General features: G+C 38.4%; 1 protein-coding gene across 2 annotated transcripts in view; it reads right to left on the reverse strand.

Annotated features, from left to right (window-relative positions):
* The window catches only part of cntnap2a (contactin associated protein 2a), a 674,074-nt gene that overhangs the window by 319,042 nt on the left and 332,351 nt on the right, over positions 1 to 22,681 (reverse strand). For both annotated transcript variants that reach the window (XM_057824376.1, XM_057824377.1), the window contains 5 exons: positions 18,105 to 18,157; positions 17,743 to 17,893; positions 17,172 to 17,356; positions 8,190 to 8,333; positions 3,639 to 3,900 (listed from right to left, as the gene is read on the reverse strand). In XM_057824376.1, coding sequence (XP_057680359.1) covers positions 3,639 to 3,900; positions 8,190 to 8,333; positions 17,172 to 17,356; positions 17,743 to 17,893; positions 18,105 to 18,157 — 795 coding nt within the window. The remainder of the gene's footprint in view (positions 1 to 3,638; positions 3,901 to 8,189; positions 8,334 to 17,171; positions 17,357 to 17,742; positions 17,894 to 18,104; positions 18,158 to 22,681) is intronic.

Raw genomic sequence — 22,681 nt, forward strand, 5'->3', positions numbered from 1 at the left:
TCTAGGGAAAATTTCAAATTTCTGATTACATCGGATTTGACATGTGATACCTTAGTATTTTTATTCAAAGACTCAGCATATTAAGCATACATTGCAAGGAGGTGGGTTTTCAGTTTTTTCTTAAAAATAGAGATGGAGTGTGACATTTCAAGTGTTTCGTCCAGTTCATTCCAGATCTGTGGTCCTTTGCACAGAATGCCAAAGCTTGTAGACTTTAGCCTTCTGTTTTTCCCAGTGATTTTTTTCTTCTTGTAGTATATGTGTGCTGAGGAATAGAGATTGGGATGAGATCACTTAATTTATGGTTTAGTTTATGGATGAACTGATACATTATGCAAGCATTTTGAAAGTAGTTGTGTTTTTTTAGCCTCAGAAGGTGGTGTTGGTGAAATATTAATTTAGTTGGAGCATTGAACCCAGACCATGTTATGGCATGTATAACTTTTTTCTGTAGTGTTCGGTCTTCAAAAAGACTGAATGTTTAACTAATCGTTGTCATTTTTCTCGGGAACCTTTTGTTGACTTGTGAGATGGTGACCCTGAATCCTTGCCTGGGTGCCTCTGTGCTGTATGATTGTTGTCGACTCAGAATAAATTGTCAACTTGTGTTTCGAAACCTTTTTCCAGCTTTCAAAATGGAGTCAGTACAAGGGGTTAAGACTAAGGTGAACACGCGGAGTTTGGCCTTTTGGTCAATCTTGTTGAAGTCTCGCCGGCCCGGGTTGTTAAATCTGCCAGCGCAGGTCCGGCGGTTTGGCTGGCTTGATTCCGACAATCTTCTCTTAAAGGTCAGATTCCTTCAATTTGTACCTGAGTAAATTTTTTAGATGACTATTTGAAGTAACACTACTTACGCTAGTTTTGGCTACTCCACCCACCTCTGCAAATAACTAACCAACTGCACGGAATTGGTTGAAATTAACTCCAGTGACTAATTAAACCCCCACTAACTCTAAGATTAAGCCTAATGTCAAAAATTCTGATCACCCGCTTTAACTTTGAGTGATGACGTCACGCAGCCCCCGTGTTCATTACTGCAAAATGAACACGAAACAATGCCATTCATTCACGCAATGTTTCTAATATCTCTATATTTTAAAAACGATAGCAGCACAAACAACCATTTTTACAGCACAAACAAGCACAAACGTAGCTCTAACGATTGACACCATTTTTTTTATCCATTTTTAATCAAAATGGGGGGCAAAGAATTGTTAATATCTAAAAAAAACAATAGCAGCAGGAACAATTTTTTAGCACAAACCTAGCAACAAACAAATAACATAAATTTTCTATAGATTTGGGTGTAATGGGTGGCCAACTTCACAGCGCTCGTGACACCAAATTGTCTTTCCCGTGTGTGAATGTGTGTGCAAGGCTTCCCACGGCGTGTTGCGATTAAATGCCATTAAGCATTAAATTTGAAGTCTACTCTAGTCCCATGGTGACACTGACGCTAGGAACCAGCGTGAATCGCTTCTTTCAGACATACTAATAACAGAATCAAAGCCAGAAAGCGTGCGCTGCTCTGTGTGAGTAAGCTTATGTATCAGTGTATTCTAGTAATAGTGATGTAATCACAAGCTCAAGACCAATTAGCCGAAAGGGTAATGCAGTAATAATCCCTACCCCTGGGCGTTGGACTATTAAAGCAGCAGTGGACAGAATACATGAGTGTCTTCAGAAAGAGACGGTAGGAGGGAGGAAGGAAGTAGGACACAACAAAAGGACAGACTAAAAAGAATGAGGAGGGGAAATAAATGACAAGAATTGCATTCAATCCAAAGGGTTTAGGTGATATGCACAACCTTTCAAAAAAAAATGTTTGTTTTTTTTAACCGTCCTAAATGGTCATATTTGCTTTAGGCCAACAAGATATTTACCACGCGTTACAACACTCAAATTTACAACTTTAAAAAATATGAAGTTTTTACTGCGTACTATTTGAATGCTGGAGGAAGCCGGTGTACCAGGGAGAAAGCACATGGAAGTAAAAAAAAAAGCACTGAGATTCTTAGAGAGGAGCATTATAACTAAGCAATAGCACAGTAATATGAAAAAGTATCTAAACCTTTTGAAATTTCTCACATTTCTTCATAAAATCACCATCAAAAGCGATCTGATCTTTGTCAAAATCACACTGATGCAAAAACAGTGTCTACTTTAACTAAAACCACCCAAAATTTAATGAGGATAGCATGAAAACAGTGACCGAAGGGGGAAAAATAAGTAAGTGAACCCTCTGCCTAAGGAGACTTAAAGAGCAATTGAAACCAATTTTTACCAAACAATTTAAGTCAGGTGTGTGCCCAATCACTGATGAGTGGTTTGAAGCTGCCCTGACCACTATAAAACACACACCTGGTAAGAAATGAATGATGAAAAGCATTGTCTGATGTGTATCATGGCTCGGTCAAAAGAGCTGTCTGAAGAACTGCGATCAAGGATTGTTGATTTTTATAAAGCTGGGAGAGGATACAAAACCATCTCTGAAAGTCTGGCTGTTCATCAATCAACAGTCAGAGAAGTTGTCTACAAATGGTGAGAGTTTGGCACTGTTGCTTCTCTCCCAAAGGAGTGGCCGCCCACCAAGGATGACGCCAAGAGTTCAGCGCAGAATACTCAGAGAGGTAAAAAAAAGAACCCCAAAGTGTCTGCTAAAGACTTACAGGAATCACTGGCACACATCAACTATATGTAAACTACGGCCAAGAATAGTGTTCATGGGAGCACTCCCCAGAGGAAACCACTACTGTCTAAAATAACAGTTTTGCTCATTTAATGTTTGCAAAAAGGAACAGAAGTTTTGGCAAAATATTTTGTGGACTGATGAAACCAAAGTTGAATTGTTTGGGAGTAACACACAATGCCATGTGTGGAGGAAAAATGAAACAGCTCACAAACATCTACACCTCATCCCCACTGTGAAGAATGGTGAAGGGAGCATCATAATTTGGGGCTGTTTTGCTAGCTCAGGGCCTGGACAACTTGCAATCATTAATGGAAGAATGAATTCAAAAGTTTATCAGGATGTTTTGCAGGAAAACATGAGGCATTATGTCATACAGTTGAAGGTAAAGAATGGATAGATGCTGCAACAAGTCAATGATCTGAAACACAGAAGTAAATCAACTTCAGATTGGTTTTAGAAGAACAAAATCCACGTTCTGGAGTGGCCAAGTCAAAGTCCAGACTTGAACCCCATTGAGATGCTGTGGCATGACCTAAAGACAACGATTCATGCCAGACATCCCAGGAATCTGACTGAACTACAGCAGTTTTGAAGAGATTAGTCCTGATCGATGTGCCAGACTGATCTGCAGCAATAGGAAGCATCTGGTTGAAGTTATTGCTGCCAAAAGGTGGTGGGGGCAAAAACTGTTAAATGTGATGGTTCACTTACTTATTTTTCGCATTGAACAATGAACACATTTTGAGATGACTAAAATATGACTAAGACTAATAAGTATTATCGTCCAAAAGACTACAACTAAGACCAAAATTAAAAGGGCTGCCAAAAACCAAACCAACACAACACAACCAACCGTTGTTTCGTGCCATTGCTACAATAGCAGGCTTTAAGCTAATTTCTATTACACAGCATGCTTTTCAATTTCAATCCATCAATGTGGACTCACCTGAAGTTAAGCCGACTAGGTAGTTCTTGGCATCCCTAGTCACATTGATGCGAACAACCACCTTGCTGTCTTCGAGTGAAATTTCCAGCGTTCCATCGTCAAGGTTGCTGAAGAGGAGTAGCCCGTGTGGGTTCCACGTGCGGAACTGGAGGCCCACCGATATGACATCATGCGAAGCCCGACCTGGCAGCTGCAGGAAGCTGGTGGCGTTGAAAAAGACGGGGAAGGAGTGTGTCTCCAGGCAGGAAAATGAAAGGTTACGCTGTGAGGATGCAAATTTAGAGATGGACAGAGCAACAACAGTCAATAGCAATAATACATAAAAAAGATAATAACAACATATATATTAATAAAGCACAAATAATGTATGTGTAAATCAGTACTTCTTAAATAGTGGGGCGGGCCCCCCAGGGGGCCGCAGAGCGATGTCGGAGGTGGCGCATGTGACCTTGACAAACATACTTTTTTTGCTGTACTAGATAGGGGTGCACGATATCCATTTTTTGAAACCGATACCGATATCGATAACTTCCTGCTCCTCAAGGCCGGTACTGATACGATAACCGATAATACATATATAATTTTTCAATGTATATTCACCTGAGTTTTTGAACACCTGTAGGTCAAAAATACTAGTGGTTGATTCAGCTTCGATTTGCCTTTGAACGAACCAGAATTTTCATGATGACATGAACATTATTATAATGAACAAAACAAAGAGAGTAACAAAACTTTGCATACTGGAAAAACAGGAGTGGAAACAAACGCACAAATCCCAATCCGATACCGTGCCAAAAATATTATTAATAGGGCCGATAATATGTTATCAGATTTATTGGGATGATGTCATAATTTCTATTATCGGACCGATAATTATTGGACCGATAATTATCGTGCACCTCTAGTACTGGAATAAAGTGTAATTACACAAACACTCAGTGGGTGGCAGTGCTGCTATCATTTTCAGCGTGTGTGCAGTATTTTTTTAACCAAACAAGAGCACACAGCATAAAGCACTTGAGATATGAAAAGCTAAGACGAGGAAATATGACCAAGCGTATGTAGCATTTGGCTTTTGGCTTTGACATTTAGTACAGCAGGACACGAGAAAAAAAAAACAGTCTGCTTACTTTGTCTAAAAATGTTCGCAGCGGACAACAGGAATTTTTTCAGCGAAAATGTGCCGTATATTGCCAACAATCGTCCCGCTTTGTCAGTGTTACATCGGTAAATCAGCGAGCACTGTTAGCATCATATAAAGTGGCATAAAAGGTTGCTCAGTGTAAAATAATCCGGTAACACTTTATAATAACTATCCGTTTTACTAGTTAATAGATCAATAGTAAACTGTTGATAAATGATTTATTGTTGATTTGTAAAGTGTCTGTTAACAGTTTGTTAAGTATTTACAGGGTGTTCTTAACCTGAAACACAGTTTGTGTAGAAACGTTTCAAGTTTTTGTGTTTAAGGTTTAGCATTTCTATCTTTTCAGGGTAAGAAATGCCGTTCACTTCAAAAGAAAAGGCATTTTGATAAGGCATTTTGCAGGCAGCGCTCATGTTGCACATTTATGAAAATCTGCCATTGAACCAACGAATATTTGTACTTTTCTTTGTATATTTAACCAATAAAACTTATGACCTTCAACATAAAGGGGATATAGTTTTATTAAGGTTCATCGACTAGCATGGGCATTTAGAATGGGGTCAACCATATTGAAACACCCTGTAAATGCATAACAAACTGTGAACAAATACTTCACAAATCAACAATAAATCATTTATCAACAGTTTACTAATGATCTATTAACTAGTAAAACGGATAGTTATTATAAAGTGTTACCAATAATCCCACACCATAGCAAAGGAGCTGATACTGCCTGCAGCAAAAATAAAAACTGCCGCTCTGTCCAATGACACTCGTTTGTGTTCTATTAATTAATTTTTGTTTTTTCGGTCTAATTTTTTGGCATCTTGAGTTAATGTTGCGAACCAATTTTAATTGATTATTATTTATTGATTTGATTAAATTTTAATTTTCAGTATCACACGGTCAAAAAATGTATTGAGTGTATTTTTACACTATGGATTTTTTTTTTTTTTTTACACTTTATTGTAAGTTGATCTATATTACATTTTTCTTTAATATTAAAAAGGTCACGATGTTATGCAGAGGTGTACTTATAATAATGATAAGAATTTTATAGACAGATGATACTACAGTATATTTACAGTGGCGGCAGAGAGTTGGGGAGGGGGGGCGCGGAACATTTATGTCTTCATGGGGGGGGTGAACAGGAAATAATTGAGAAAAACTGGTGTAAATGAACAGATGGCGTTGCGAGTCTGATGCTATCAAGACATCTTTAGTGTAAATTCAGGCTAAGACACTAACAACCTTGGATATTTAAGTTTCCTGTAGTACGTACACTGTTAATCACTGAAAGTGTCCAAACAAACAAAATCCTCAGCGTTGGATTCAGCTGCTTCTCAAGCAACGCACGGCTGTCTGCTCTCTGTCTTTGAAATGTGAATCTATTTTGATTAGGGCTTAATAGCTGTGTGAGTCAAGAAGGATTTGAGCTGGAGATTGAACTCCACTTTGATTGCACCTTCTTTTGTTCAGGCTATCTTTTGAACAAAGATCGACGGAGAGTCATAAAAGTTTGGTGCAAACGACGCTTGATTCAGGTATATACCTGAATACAAATAAAAAAAACACTGCACACATTCAATTCACGTGTCGCTGCGTTACAGACAAATTCTGGGATAATGGCAAACGTTTTAATAAGGAGGTGGCTTGCATTTTTTGGGTGAGAATGCTTCCTGTCCATCGAGTGGGCCACTCGACTGACGACTGGCGGCTTGTCGCACACCATGGTCGCCGGCCGATAAAGGTGTGCCCGCCTATAGAGCGCTATCCTCGGCTTGGGCCCCGGGAGGCCCCTGCTCTCTTCTTCAGTTCTCGATTAGGTCGAGACTTAGACCCCCCTCGGCCCTCTTCACGTGCCCACCTAAAGAGTGCTATACTTGCCCTGGGCTCGGGCAGCCACGCACTCCGACGTTGGACGGTTTGTCCACCAAGAATGTGCCATTTTTGCTGTTCATTCCCCTCCGCGTCCCCATCAACAAGCACTGCCTTCCTGCTGGGGCCGTAGCAGAACGATGAGCCGAAACTTGTTCGTAGCCAGGGGCTGGCCGATCGGTGAAGACAATCACCCCCGCCGCCGTGGGTGACATGAGGCGGGGTTGTTTTGTGTTATTCTTCGTTTTCAAAAGGCGAGGAAGAGACTTGAGAGAGCCGCTCGGTTCAAGTTAGCATGTCGCCTAGCTCTCACGCCTCCTGTTTTGTTTACGCTCTTTCCTCCGTATCCGAAGCCGGGGCAGGGAAATGACAAAAGCCGGACTAACTCCGGTGGCATAAAATACGTTTAGGCAGGTTTTAGAATTTGGCAGTTTTGAGGAATTATTAATATTTCATATTCCATTTAGAACAAGACTTATTTGTCATGATCATATAATTTATTTAGCAATTGGGGAAAAATACATGGGACGGAAAACAATTACAGTGAGGAGAACAAATATTTGATACCATTGGCAGTGTATCAAATACTTGTTCTCCCCACTGTAGGTGACTTGAAGTTCCGCTCTGAGACCCCCAATTTTTTTTTTTTTTTACACGAAGTATTAGACATCAATTAATGATTCCAAGCTAAAACTGACATTAGGAATTATAAATATAATTACTTAACTTCTTTTTATTGCTGGGTTAAAACAAAAGCGGTTGCGCGACGTCGGGGTTTCCAGGGTAAAACGGACAAATTAAAACTAGTTCGGGGCTTATGCGCCATGAATCTGCAGTATATAGACATATTGTTCTATCCAACACAACAGTTCTTCTGGCTTAAAATACAGCAGTGTATTTTAAAGATGGGTGCAAGAGCAGAAATTGCTTCTTCAACCTTGTCTGTGTTTCCCGCCATAGATACAAAGAATATCCTGATAAAATATGATGACATTTTGCTGCTCTGTCACGTTTTCCTCGTTTTAAATCTTCCTCCTCAATTGGGCTGAATTCTAAATCGGGTGAAATCATTACTCTGCCGACGTCATCACCCGGATGTCGGCGCCAGAGCGCGATAATGACAGGAGTAGCTAAACACTAGATTGAAAGACTCATTTCTCGTCATCTGCTTTTTATCAAATTGTTGCATGTAGTCAAACAGTCTCAAAATATGATTTTAATTCACATAATAATGCCATTTAAGATTTTTTTAAGGGTTCACAGGCACTTCCATCATTTGCCATTTTTTTTTCCTGTTGTTCTACTGACTTAAAAAATGGACTGAAACAACAACAATAATAATAACAATAAAAATGAATAAATTATAATTCTTTGTTAGCGGTTTGTGAAGTTTTGTGCTTGTACGCTACTTTCTGGGGGCTAAGCCCCCCCCTGTTCGTGAAACCTAGTGACACCACTGGCTATAGCAAATACAGAAAGAAAAGTTATGCAGTTTGTGTGTGAGAACGAGTGACCATTTGACTCACAAAGCTCGATGTGTCCAGCTTTTTCCTTCGGGCTAGGTCTGTAATGTTGTCTCCATTGTAGTTGATACTCTCCATGCAGCCTTTAAAGTTCTTGCGCCCACCTCCTACTGGCTTTCCGCTGTATGGCATTCCGCCGAAGCTCAGCTGGGGGGATGGAGGGAGATAAAATGTTGAATTGTGGAAAAGATATGCTCAAGTTCAGTTGGTGTGAGTTTTGAATTGCTACTTTCGGTTTGGATGTTACTGTATTTTTGTTGAAGAAAGTGTCAATATTATTGTATTGTGATATGAACATTTTAATTGGTTGTTGCTGCCACAGGACTTCTCTGACAGCAGTCCATCAGTCTGGGCTACATGTACAGGAAGACCAAGCTTGTTCTTATAGTAAGAGTCAATTGACCAGTCGATAAGGAACACATAGGCTAAGGTTCTTACTGGCCAAATATAGAACACTTAAAGTGAGGTCGAATGAGCTGTTAGCAAGCTGCAACACTATTGTGATTGCTGGCGTAGTTCAGGAAGGAAGAGCAGGGCAAAGATTTAAGCAGGATTAAAGCATCAGTGGGGCACCACAATACAGTTAGCCATAATATGATAAGTCAACGAGCACATATATCGGTATCGGTTTGATATCGGTATCGGGATTTTTGGAGTTGGATAATATCGGGATATCGGTTATCGGTTAAAACGTCATAATCGGATGTTGAGTTAATTATCGAGGGTTGATTGAATATTTGCATTTGCCTTATACATACATAATACATATTGCCATATTTTTTCTTATTTGATATAACCAGTGAATGATTATTGCTTGCTATACTAGGTATAATGTTTAAGTGTTACAAAGTGTTAAAAAGGGTCGGGGTGACAACTGCCTTGCTTCATGGCTGCAACATTGCGTAACTAGACCTTCTAGGACATCTTCAGCATCTTACGTCTGGACTTTCGTCGAGACTTTCGAGGACAATCTTCCATTCGAGGACATCTTCCATGGCCGCAGCGTTGCATAACTGAAGTGTCTGGGTCATTCTGACCACTTTACCTAAGTGCCCTTGCTTACACACGTGTATTTAGTTAGTTCCACCTACATGCTCACACATAGCCAACCAAAATCACATGGGTGTCTCCAGCTTGCTTTCCCCCTCCCTTTAGGGCGGCACCCTTCTGTGTTAGGACAAACCCCTAATAAAAAGATGCAAGGAGGTTTTTTTTAGATCAATTTTGGTGACTGTACAGTGTAATCTAGCATTTCTCTGTCTAGTCCCTCCTTGCTCTCCTTGGCCAAGAAAACTGAGTGTCTTCTCTCCTGATTTTTGGGTAATTTTACAAATGTCTACCTAAGGGTCTATTTTTGAACTTGACATCGGATAACTCAATTTTAGAACTGCAGCTAATCTGTCAATTTTTTAGTTCGAATAATCAAGTAATCAGATTAGGAACATTTAATGCAGGGGTGTCCAAACTTTTTGCAAAGGGGGCCAGATTTGGCGTGGTAAAAATGTGGGGGGCCGACCTTGGCTGACGTCCTTCACGTAGAACAATATATTTAAGCAAAATTTAGCAAGCCATTTGCTTTATTATTTTTTTAATGAATAATTTCAACAATCTCGCAACTAGCCTTTTCGGCGTTCTCTTTCGACTCTCGGGCTCTTGCGAAATACTACTGCTGTGAAATTAAACTGGCTTCAAGTTGCTTCAATTTCTCGCTGCGTATCTTCCCTGTAATCTTGTCGTACATGTCAGCGTGTCTTGTTTGGTAATATCGCCTCACATTGAACTCTTTAAAAACAGCGACTGTCTCTTTGCAAATCAGGCATGACACAGTTGTTGCATATTTTACTGAAGAAATAGTCCAATTTCCACCTATCCTTGAAGCGTCGGCCGTCACAGTCAACTTTTTTTTGTTGATTGTCGCCATTTTAGAAAATTGGAAGTAGAGGGTCACACGGAGTAATGTTGCTTAGCCCTTAAATACCTGCAACATGAAGCAATTATCAGAGAATCCCAAAATTTGAAAAATAAGGTGCTAATGAAACCTTTTTTTCAAATTTGTGAAAAGAAAAGTCAAAATGAATATGTGTGATAAGCGCTCTAATATCTTTGGTTTATTTACATTTTAAAAACCAGAAGCCATTCATTTACCAAAGTGATTGCACTTTAGTTTACATATTTAAATGTTCAGATATTAAAATTTGAATGATTTGAATTATTTTCTGTATAAAAATTAATTTGGTGTTCAAAAAGTCTTTTTATCGAACTTGAGTCTTGAAAAAGAGGGGGTCGTCTTATAATCAGGGCAGTCTTATATTCGGGCCAATACGGTACTAGAGATGTGTTGTGATTGTTATTTCTTTGTTTGTTTCTCATGATTCCATATTTTTTCCTCAGAGAGGAGTGATTCCATACATATTTCCCTGCACTTGCTCTATAAAAGTAACATTTACTGACCACCACATTTTATTCATTTCTTATAGTGTTTCTGAATGCTACAGAGTTGCACTTTAACTAATTCATTACTTTTTTCAAGCTTTTTATCCGAGTTTGTTCTACATGATAAAATGTCTGAGTGAGTGCTTATCCGAGACTGGTGATGCCATACTTTTTGCTAGGGGTTGTATTATACTTGTTCATAATGAAGATAGCCTTCTGTGTCGCTTTTAGATTTCAAGGAAGTCCATTAGTAATATTAACAAGATTCAAATTGGAATTGAATTTGACATGACTTGAATACAAACAAGCGCACACCATTAACACACACCTTTTACTCTGTTGTATGGATTTCTGTAAAGATCCCTTAATTGAATAGCCTCACTTTAATTGCCTCGCTTCTCAGTTTCTGACTCAACAGTGGAAGAGATGAGCCCTATCAGCTATAACTGGTTAAGTCAACACACATGCAAAGCATAGGTGGAGTTTGACTTTTGGGCAGGGGGGGCACAACATGTTGATGACCCCAAAACGCAGTGTCAGCAATAAAATTAACTTACAAGAATATTTATAATAATAAGTTGACAATGAGCGTTTTTTGTTTCCCTTCATTCTTGAGGGGAATTGTAAATCAGGCTGCTTAGGCAATACTTTTCGCCAAGATCGTCATCCATTGAATATGGTAGGCCCGCCGATGTCGTGCCAATGTAGTTACCCCAGTCAAAAATTGTATCCCCTGGGTGGAGCCATATGGAGTTAGATTTGTGTTTTTATTATTCAATCAAAAAAAAGTTGCTTCAATAAAAAATAAAAATAAAAAAAAAAGTTACTTCAATCAAAATATATATTTTTCAACCAAAAAGTCGCTTTAATCCAGGAAAAAAAAGTGTTTGAATGCAAAAATACATTTGAAGCTAAAAAAAAGAAAAGCATGTGAAAGCTATTTTTCTTTGATTTTTTTTAGTCAAGTTTTTTTTTTTTTTTTTTTTTTTTTTGATTGAAGCAACTTTTTTGATTGAAATAATGTTGATTTGATTTTGGGCCACATTTTGGCTAGGATATTTTTGTCTTCATTATTCAATCAAAAAATAATTTGCTTCAAAAAGAAAAATCACTTCAATCAAAAAAAGAAACATTTCAATCATGGAAAGAGTTTTTGAATGTGAAAAAATATTTGAGATTGAAAAATTTGCATTTGAAAACTTAATTTTGTATCGAAAAAGTTTTCTTTGATTGAAGCAATCATTTTTGTGTTTGGGCCATATTATGGGTAGGACATTTGTGTCTGAATCATTTAATCCCCCAAAAATTTGCTTCAATAAAAAAAATACATAGAAATATCTTCAATCAAAGAAAAAAATCATTTGAAAAATAAAATGGCCCACCACTATTTTTTTATTTTTTATTTTTATTTTTATTTTAAAATTATATGCAAAGCAAATGACCGTCTAAGTTGCTAGTCACATGATCTGTTCGAAGTCTAATTTTGACCCATTATAAAAAAAATTTTTTTGTTCATTTCATTCATTTTTGTTGCAGTTTTATTGCTTTACAGTATATACATACAATATATGTATGTAGCAAAGTCAATTACATGCAATGGCACTTTTCAGCCACCAGGGGGGGCCTGGCCCCCCCCTTAAAATCCGCTTATGATGCAAAGACACGCTTACGGGCCTATCAATATATGAACACACTCGGCACATAAAGAGTCAGATTCAGACAATATCAACAAAAGCAAATAGGCTACAAGCAGGCCTGTAATCACATTAGACACAAAATGCTATCATCCAGTTTACATATTCTAAAAGTGGGGGAAAAAATCAATTTCCTGTTTCAAGTATTATGCAAACCCATTGTGCCGCATTCCATTTCTAAGCAACATTAATTACGAGGATGTTATGGATTACCATCATATTAGCACCGTGCAAAGCCAATATGTAATTTCCCGGGTGCTGTTATTTTACTCTTGAGATAGCGAAGGCCATCAGAGAGGAGATAAAGTTGCAAAATTTGCATACAGAAAGCTATGTTTCAACAAAGTGTTCAATTTATTTGGGGTGTATTTACTTGTGCTACATGCTATTTGGCATCCAATATTTAAACTGAATATGATAAGTCAATTGGTAGGGCATTTGGTTTGCCTAGGGACAGTAGTAGTAGTCCTAGGGACTTTTTAGGATGCTCAAATTGTCCTTACGACTTTGAAGCAAGCTTATTTGCATTACATAATGAGTTCAGTTATATCAGTAATTTAGATTGTCTTCCCATATGTTGTAAGGATAGAATTAACCCCACCATTATGACGAGAATTATTTTCATTATGTTCAGACTTGCATCCATCTACCCCATTTCAATAGCTCAATTTTTTCCCCTCAAACGCATGTTTGATTGGCTAATGACTTATACATCATGTCGACAACATGCCACATCCTCAGCCCCTCTGGAAGAGGAGGGATATCAGACATTTTTTTTTTTTTTTTTTTTTTTCCAGGCCAGCAGCACCAGCAGCCACTGCAAGTAATGTAAAAAGACGTCTATGTTGTGGAGGTGGGGAACACAGCACTAATTTTGCTACTGAGAGTCATCACTTGAACCAATACATAGTTAGTTAATACAGATTTCTTTTATATTAAGCATTTAGCCTATCCATAGACTTCATAATATATTCACGGGGCACGGGGCCGATAAATAAGGCGGCCTATCTCCGTCAAGTGGAAACACAGACAAAGAGCTTTTTACATTGAAAATTCTTGTGAATAAATGCTTAAATCCCTGAATTATTTGTAGATATGGATGTAAAACAGTCTTGATTCTTGGTTAAAAGCAGAAAAAAACAGGGAAGTTAGCATTTATTTTACGTAAATATGTCGAATGTGCTGCTAGTTTTTAAGCCACTGTGGGGCCACCTTGTCACCACAGAGAGCTTTTTACGTCGAAATTTCTTGTGAATAAATGCTTAAATCCCTGAATTCTTTCAAGATATGGACGTAAAACAGGCTCGATTCTTTGTTATAAGAGCAGAAAACTGGGCATCTGGCATTTATTTTACGTAAATATTGCAAATTATAACGCCAACGCCGTAGCTGTTAATTTCTCCCACTGATTTTTTTTCACAACGTTTCAAAATGCATGCGTGGTACGAAAAATATAACGATGACCTTGAATCCTTGAGCAAATCACTCCTGAGACAATCCTTTCTGTTTGTATGCAGTACAGCTTTCGTACTTTTTCAACCTATATCCGACATTGCGTTGGTTTTAAGAACTATTGCGACCGACTGTGAAGCATTACTTAGCCTTAACTGAAGCCGAGTGTGGGCAGGCCCTCTACTGTAGGTGTGGCGCAGGGTCTGGCGGAAGTGTCATGTCAATATATAATGAAGCCTATCAATTAATTAGGTTCATATTCATGAGAAATTTAGGCCCTTGTTCATTTGTTTGGTCTTATCAATCCCAAGCAAAAAGTGTACATGCAGGTTATGCTATTATATCGTCCTACTAATGTTGAGAGCAATCCTACGACCTTGATTAGAAGTAATGTTTTTAAAGGTAAAACACTATGGTAATTTTCATACTATAAAGCTCACCTGACTATAAGCCACCACCCATCAAATTTGACACAAAAACAGCATTTGATCAAAGACAAGCCGCACTGGACTATAAACCACAGATGTCCTCACTGTATCATGGGATATTTACACCAAAAGATATTAACCGGTAACATTTTATTTGACAGTGGCATCATAAGACTGTCATAAGACCAAATGAACCACCATGAAGCTTTGAACCAATTGGCTGCAAAGCTTCAAGAAGCTTCTTTTGGCCATCACTTCTCCCTTGGGGGGGACAGTCAACCTCTGCTACCACCTGTTGTCAACACTGTTGTTGGACAACATGCCTCCTAGCATGTGTTGCAGTGCTACAGATGTAAGTGACAATCAAATTCTTGTGCTGATTATTTCTTCAGTTATTGTTCCAGTTGTTTCATTAATTGCTAGTTATGGTATTTGGTAAGACTTTATTTGACAGTGTCGCCATCAGACTGTCAATAGACTTCATAATTATATTGACGGGTCACAACAATCATACACTGCACCACCTTCAAGTAGGGGGCTTGCCCACATCAAGAGGAGTTATTCTCAAACACATGCACACAGGGATCTGACGCCGGATTTAGGTTGAAAAAGTACGAAAGCTGTACCCAATATATAAACAGGAAGGATTTTCTTAGGAGTAATTTGTCCAAGGATTCAAGGTGTTTATTATGTTTTTCGTACCATGAATGCATTTTGAAACGTTGTGAATAAATCAGTGGGAGAAATTAGTCGCTACAGCATTGGCATTATACTTAAAATATATATATTTTTTTGCTTTTAACCAAGAATCAAGACGGTTTTACATCCATATCTATAAATAATTCAGGGATTTAAGCACTTGTTCACAAGAATTTTCAACGCAAAAAGCTCTTCGTTGTGCTAAGGGGGCCACCACATATGCTATCAGACTAGCATCACTTTCGACATATTTACATAAAATAAATGCTAACTGCCAGTTTTTTTGGGGGGGGGGCTTTTAACCAAGAATCGAGACTGTTTTACGTCCATATCTATAAAGAATTCAGGGATTTAAGCATTTATTCACAAGAATGTTCAACGGAAAAAGCTCTTTGTTGTACTAAGGGGGCCGCCACATTGGCTAACAGACGAGCGTCACATTCGACCGACATATTTACATGAAATAAATGATAACTGCCTTTTTTTTTTTTCTTTTAAATAAGAATTGAGACTGTTTTACGTCCATATCTATAAAGAATTTAGAGATTTAAGCATTTATTCACAATAATTTTCAACACAAAAAGCTCTTTGTTGTACTAAGGGGGCCGCCACTTTGCCTAACAGACTAGCATCACGTTCGACATATTTACGTAAAATGAATGCTAACTACCTTTTTTTTTTTTTTTTTTTTTTTTTGCTTTTAACCAAAATCGAGACTGTTTTACATCCATATCTATAAGGAATTCAGGGATTTAAGCATTTATTCACAAGAATTTTGAACATAAAAAGCTCGTTGTCTGTGTTTCCACTCGGTCAGCTTTGACGGAGATAGGCCCACGATTAATCGGCCCCGCGCCCCATGTCCCGTCAATATCATTATGAAGTCTATGGACTGTCATAAGACCATCATAGTTATAACATGACACTGCCATGAGCATTATTGAATGCTTATGACAGATGTTATTTTGCGTCATTCGGGAAATGATCTCACTTTTGAATGGATGTAAAAAGTCCAAACCAGACATAAATGGAATTAGTAGTGACATAATTTACCGGATGACACTTAACGACATCCGTCATAAACATTCATTAATGCCCATGATAGGGCCATGTCAGAATTATGACGGTTGTATGTCAAATAAAGTGTTACCTATTAATCCAAATAAATCCACAAATAAACCGTACTGGACTATAAACTGCAAGATTAAAAATGAGGGGAGAGAGTAGCGGGCTATAGTCGAAAAATAAAGTACAGTGGTACCTCTACATACGAATTTAATTCGTTCCAGGACCTTGTTTGTAAGTCGAAATGGTCGTATGTCGAGCAGGATTTTCCCATAGGAATACATTATAATTCCATTAATTCGTTCCAAAGCCTAAAAACATACACTACATTCTTAATAAATACTGCTGGCACTGTTACAAATGGCAATTAAACATAGAAAAACAAATAAGTTATAAATAAATAAGTCAGAATAATATAATAATAAGAAGAATAATTAATAATTATTCCTGTAAATAATGTAACGAATTGGATTCTAATATGGCGGACACTTTTTACTGTCCCTGAACGCACCGCGAAGCTGACGTCATAGTGAGATAGGTCGGTGCGGTAGAGATAATACTTTCGTTTTCTTGAGAGCAGTCAACTGCTTAAGACAATGGGCGTTTTGTGTTGGATAAGTTCTTAAATAAATGATAAAAATGTGACGAAGCTGGCGATTTCCTTGGCAATGTTACCACAATAATAATTGTCACCTTAACTTATAAATAGTGGCGAACGGTGGTCGGAAGAGGACCATGGAGCTGTATTGTTGAGCCAGTTCAGGGACGCGCACCCCAAGCTCATATTTTTCTATAACTTGCATCTTCATTTCAAAGGTAAGCATTACTTTTTTTCTTGTTTCTCCAACTGTATCAACTTTTTTCGAAAACTGTGTTGATTTCTCACACAAGAAAATCCACCGTGCGTTCGTTTGCAGTGCTGTCATGTCGTCGTATTTCGAGCAACTCGTCGGATGTAGAAACAAATGGCGGCTCAAATTTTACGTCGGATGTCGAAAAGATCGTGTGTCGAAGTGATCGTATATAGAGGTACCACTGTAAATACATACAGTAAATAAATATAAGAAAATGGTGATATACTTAGCTTTTAAAAATAATTTCTTACTGTAACAGAAGACATGAGCATAATCCCAAGAATGAGTTCCCCGCAAGACTGCTGCGAAATTGTGTGTTTAGACTGAATGTCTGTACCATACACTAATGCAACGGCTTACCTCATAGTCCAAGTCGAGGTGATCAAACTCCCCGTTGGTCCTGAAGTGCTGCGTGTGTCTATCCAGTGTGAAATTGACATTACGACGGTAGCGCTCAATCACCACCGAGTGCCAGTGGTTGTCATCCAAGAGGCTGCCCGTCGTCACTGAGGTATGGCCCAGAATTGAGCCGTACTGGTTACTGCCTGTAATTAATGTGACTACTATTAGCATATAAAAATAACTCCCGAAGAAATTATTTCACAATATTCAAACACATCAAGACTCGCATGCTCATCAAGGTTGCTAAGGGAGTGCGTGTTAGCCAGGGGAAGAACGATATACTCTATTTATTCGCCATAAACATTTTTTTTCTTTGACATATAAATACAAAACCAAAGACATGCAAAATCAGACAAAATAGACCCGAAACTTAAAGGGTTTAAATATCCTGAGAAATAGCATTTACATGAGAGCCTTGCAAAACACAGACACACTTTAAGCAACATTGAGAAGATGTAATATTATTTCGTTGGGTGAATTTGGGCTATTTCACTAGTCCATCATGACCTATGTTTGCTGTGATACCTACCCAAGTTGATCTGCAGCAGCAGCTTGGCTTTACGGAGTTCCAAAGTGATGTAGTCTCCCTGCTGCCCCTCTCCGTGGAGAATCACTCCCTCACTCTCGGATGTCTTGAACCTCAGCGCAATCACATCCTTGATGAGCTTCATCTTCTTCACCTAAATGTACACGACAGAAGCTTAAGTCAGGCATCTACAGATTCTACAAAGGAGAATTAAGTATTTCGGTCTTAAAAGTTTTTTTTTTTTTTTTTAAGCCGGATGTTCTCAACCCTACATAGCACCTAAATAATCACATGATGGCGCATATCAAACATTTTGACTTGCTACATCTTAGAGCTCTTCAATGGGTGAATTTGGCAAAGATTACCTTGAAACGATAGGAGATCACACCCTGTCCATCAAAGTTGATCATGTCTGCCCCTGAAATGGATGAAAATAAGCACAAGAATGAGAAATACAAAAACAAAAAGAGACAACAGCAACAAAGAAAAAAAATTACAGTGGTATGTCTACTTACAAACGTCTTTACAAAAAGTGTACCAAAAAAATGGCATATTTTGTAATAAATCCATACTCGGTATCGGCAGGTCCTCTAAATGAGGTGACTCTGACTCGGGTGCAAAAATATGTGACCGGGACAACTCTAATATCTAGACACTGCAATTTCTGGAGAAATCTCTTTGCCGTGTGGGGATACAGATCTTAGCCCCGCCCAGGTTGGTTTGGGACATTTCTGGGACAATATCAGGTCGGTTCCTGTCGATTTGGGGACATTTGGGGGGGCATGTCCTGGTCATATGAGGTCATATGTGGACATTTGGAGGGCATGTCCTAGCCATATAAGGTCATGTGGGGTCATTTGGGGGGCGTGCCCTGGTCATAACAGGTCATTTTGGGACATTTGGGGGGCGTGGCCTGGTCATATCAGGTCATGTGGGGAAATTTGGGGGCGTTGCTTGGTCATATCAGGTCATTTGGGGACATTTGGGGGGGTCGTGTCCTGGTCATATTAGGTCATTTGGGGACAATTGGGGGCGTGTCCTGGTCATATCAGGTCATTTGGGGACAATTGGGGGATGTGTCCTGGTCATCCAGTTTAGACAGATGCCATTTACGGCCATGTATGTCAATTCTATTGATGCTAATGTACTTGGATTCCATTGACGGCCAAGGACGTCCAAATTTCCCATTCATTTTCAACGGCATTTACTTTGTTTAATGCCATTGACAGCCATCTTTGTCGATTCTATTGATGCCAATGTACTTGGATACCATTTACGCAATTGTAAGTTGATGCCATTGACGGCCATGGACATCCAAATTACCCATTTTCAATCGCAAAAAACAAATGTCCCCAAATCAACAGGAAATGACCGGATATGACTAGGACACGCCCCCCAAATGACCTGATATGACCAGGACACGCCCCCCAAATGTCCCCAAATGACCTGATATGACCAGGACACGCCCCTTAATGTCCCTAAATAACCTGATATAACCAGGACACGCCCCCCAAAAGTCCGCAAATGATCTGATTTAACCCTTTATTGCCAAATGTATCATATTTGATACACCTAAAATGTCATGATTTTGAGACTAAATATGAATTTTGACATTTCTTTAAAAAAATAAAAAAAAATGATGGATGCAAGTCAACACATGCATCTGCAGGTTGAGGGAAAAAAAAAAAAACAGGATTTACCAAGGGTTATAGATATTAGATATTATATTTAGATATTATTACACATATTCATTTTGACTTTTCTTTTTACAAATTGGAAAAAAAAGCTTTCATTTGGACCTTATTTTTCAAATTTTGGGATTCTCTGATAATTACTTCATGTTGCAAGTATTTAAGGGTTAACTAGGACACGCCGCCAAATGTCCCCAAATCAACAGGATGTGTCCTTATATGGTCACCGAAATGTGCCAAAACATACCTGGGCGGGGTTAAGATCTGTATCTCCACACAGCAAAGACCCAGAGTAATTTCTCCAGAAATTGCAGTTTCTATTTATAAATATTCTTGTCAGTTAATTTTATTGCTGACACTGCGTTTCGGGCTTATCAACATGATGTGCCCCTCCTGCCCCAAAAGTCAAACTCCGCCTATGGCGCAGACGTGATTAACTTGTCGATGGCCACCATCTATGAGGGTGTCTAGTGATAAAAGGCCGAAACATCCTATGACTTGTTGGAACACTACTGATGATGTGTCCTAAATTTACATCTATCCCATCACAGAGACACAGCTCCCAAGCCAATCTCGGCATCAAGGCCAACCTCATATAAATACCATCTATTAGCACAACGGACCGAATAGCACCACGTCCAATGTTCACTATTCTTCATATGCACAAAAGTGATTGTCAGAAGTTATGTTGATATCTTACGGAAATTGAAGTAAGATGTTTGAAGTACTCTTCAATTTTAGATGACCACATTGCCGGTTCAAGAGGTTGCCAGAGAGTGCATCTATGTTATGAAATTGTCAGCGGTATATAATATTTTTCATCAACTGCAGAGGAAACTGAAAGGAATTCAGAAGGGAGTCGCGGCAAACTTCCGCTAAGGTGGAAAGATTGCGGTCTGCATATCATCGAAAGACTTATATGACACTAATATGAAGTAGCTCAGCGGAGTCTCGAGGGGAGTTATTAAATAAAGCTGCAGATGGTAAATACCTGTCAACTCATAATTCGCAGTACTGGTTTTTTGGCCTATCCAGTGGCCCGCAAAGGACTGTGAAGTGGAGGTTGACTTTACTGTGATTTTGATGTAGAGCAGAGTTCTTAAACTCAATTTATCAGGTAGGCTGCTGGAAATATCGTTTGTGTTATTGTTAAAGTTTGTTGTTAGCTGTTAGTTGTTGTTGTTGTTGTCAAAATCAAGATGTTTTGCATTTGGAGTTTACACTATTACATAAAGATGGGTCCGATCACGTCATTTTCAAAGTATCGGAATTGGCAAAAAAAATATCGGACATGCCTTTTTTTAATATATATATATATTTAAATCATTTTCTAATTGTATTTAACGTTACACACAAAATGTCTTACACTCATCCAGAGTAGTTTTGGCTTAATGTAGGGCTTTCAAATATATTGCGTTAACGGTGATAATGTTTTAAAAGTAATCACGTTAAATAATTAACGCATGTGCTGCACGTCCCACTCACGCATTGTCGCGTTCAATCTTTAAAGACGCCGTTTACCTATAGATAGCGCTGAAAGGCAGCATATAATGAGTAGAGAGAATTTTAATAGCCTTTGGAGCTATTTTTTATGTGGCTAAAGCCTTACGATATCTCTCTCAGCAATTAAATATAACGTGGGAGGCAATGTGGGGAAGAAAGGTAGTAGTTGACCATTTTCTTAACACCCTATGTTCTTTCCCAACGCAGAAAAGATATATCAATTGGTGCCCCTACACACAGTCATGGTTGCACTTCCCATCATGCATTTGGGCAGAAGTTAAATGGCTGCAGTATCATTTACTGAAAGCTCAACAAATAGACTAGATGGCAATATTTAGTCACAATATACAAAGTCACATTTATCCTTTAAGAATTACAAGTCTTTCTATCCGTGGATCCCTCTCACAGAAAGAATGTTAATAATGTCAATGCCATCTTGAGGATTTATTGTCATAATAAACAAATACAGTACTTATGTACTGTATGTTGAATGTATATATTCGTCCGAGTTTTATTCATTTTTTTTCTTAATGCATTGCCAAAATGTATATGATCAGGAATAATTGGAATTGAATCAGGAGCAAAAAAAAAAGAAAAGCAATCGGATCGGGAAATATCGGGATCGGCAGATACTCAAACTAAAACGGGAGCAAAAAAACATGATCGGAACAACCCTACTATTACACACTAAAAGTAAATATCTGAATTGAATTTACACTTGCCCGATGTCTGATGCTGAGATATAATTTACTTCCTCTAACTCGACATGATACTATGTGCAATTCATAAATACAGATAATTAGTCAGTCCTGACCCGTGCTCCTTTCATTCCATTTCCTGACTAGTCTGTGTCATAATTGATTTTTGGCTGATCCTTTGTTCATCAAAATGGAAATGAGCATTTCACAGGAGGTTGGATCATGACTCCTTTTTAGCCTCCAGCTCCGGCACACACAAACACAGACCCTGCTGTTCATGGTTTTGGCCAGATGAGCCACAATATGCCCCAGAATTCAATTATAATATATATATATATAATTAAAGCACCCCGAATTACTGTCGCAAACAACACGTACGTTTGGTAACCATGCAGGTAACATGTATTTTTAAGAGCGTTATAATTGAAGATGAATGGAGTTCGCTCACAATGCTGCCACTGGTTATTTTCCTCTTTGAAAAAAGTAAGCGGATAAATCAGCTGTTTTCATGTTCAGATTGGAAGTTGAAGAAAATAGCAGGTAGCAGTTGTAATCATAAGGATAGATTTTCATTAGTATCACACAGGTTTCACAGTGAACACTTATTTAAAAAAATAAAAAATAAAAAACATGTGCTGAGTGATCATTAAACTCTAAATGTAGAGTTAGCCTAGGTTAGCATAGCATTTGCACTGGGCCAATGCAAATGGCGAGCGTCCGCTTAGACTCTCAGATAACTTTTTTTACATACACTGCTGGCCAAACGTGATTTGAAAAAGGAAATTTTGTTTTATTTGTAGTCACGAGCCCGAAAAAAAACAAAATTTTATGTTTTATTTGTGAGGACTCAGGAGAAGGAGGAAATGCGGGCATGCGATGCATGGTTGCGATTTGTGTGATCACGTGTTACGAATTTTCCCAGTTAAACAAGACTGTAGGATGGATATTCAATAAACAGTTATATCTTTCATATTTGCGTGTCTGTTCTAACAGGCGGATATTGGATTTGACATTTATTTTAATCTCGGGTAGGCAGAAAAAAGTTTTCTC

This window comes from Corythoichthys intestinalis, chromosome 20 (genome assembly GCF_030265065.1).
Source record: "Corythoichthys intestinalis isolate RoL2023-P3 chromosome 20, ASM3026506v1, whole genome shotgun sequence".
Lineage (NCBI taxonomy): Eukaryota > Metazoa > Chordata > Actinopteri > Syngnathiformes > Syngnathidae > Corythoichthys > Corythoichthys intestinalis.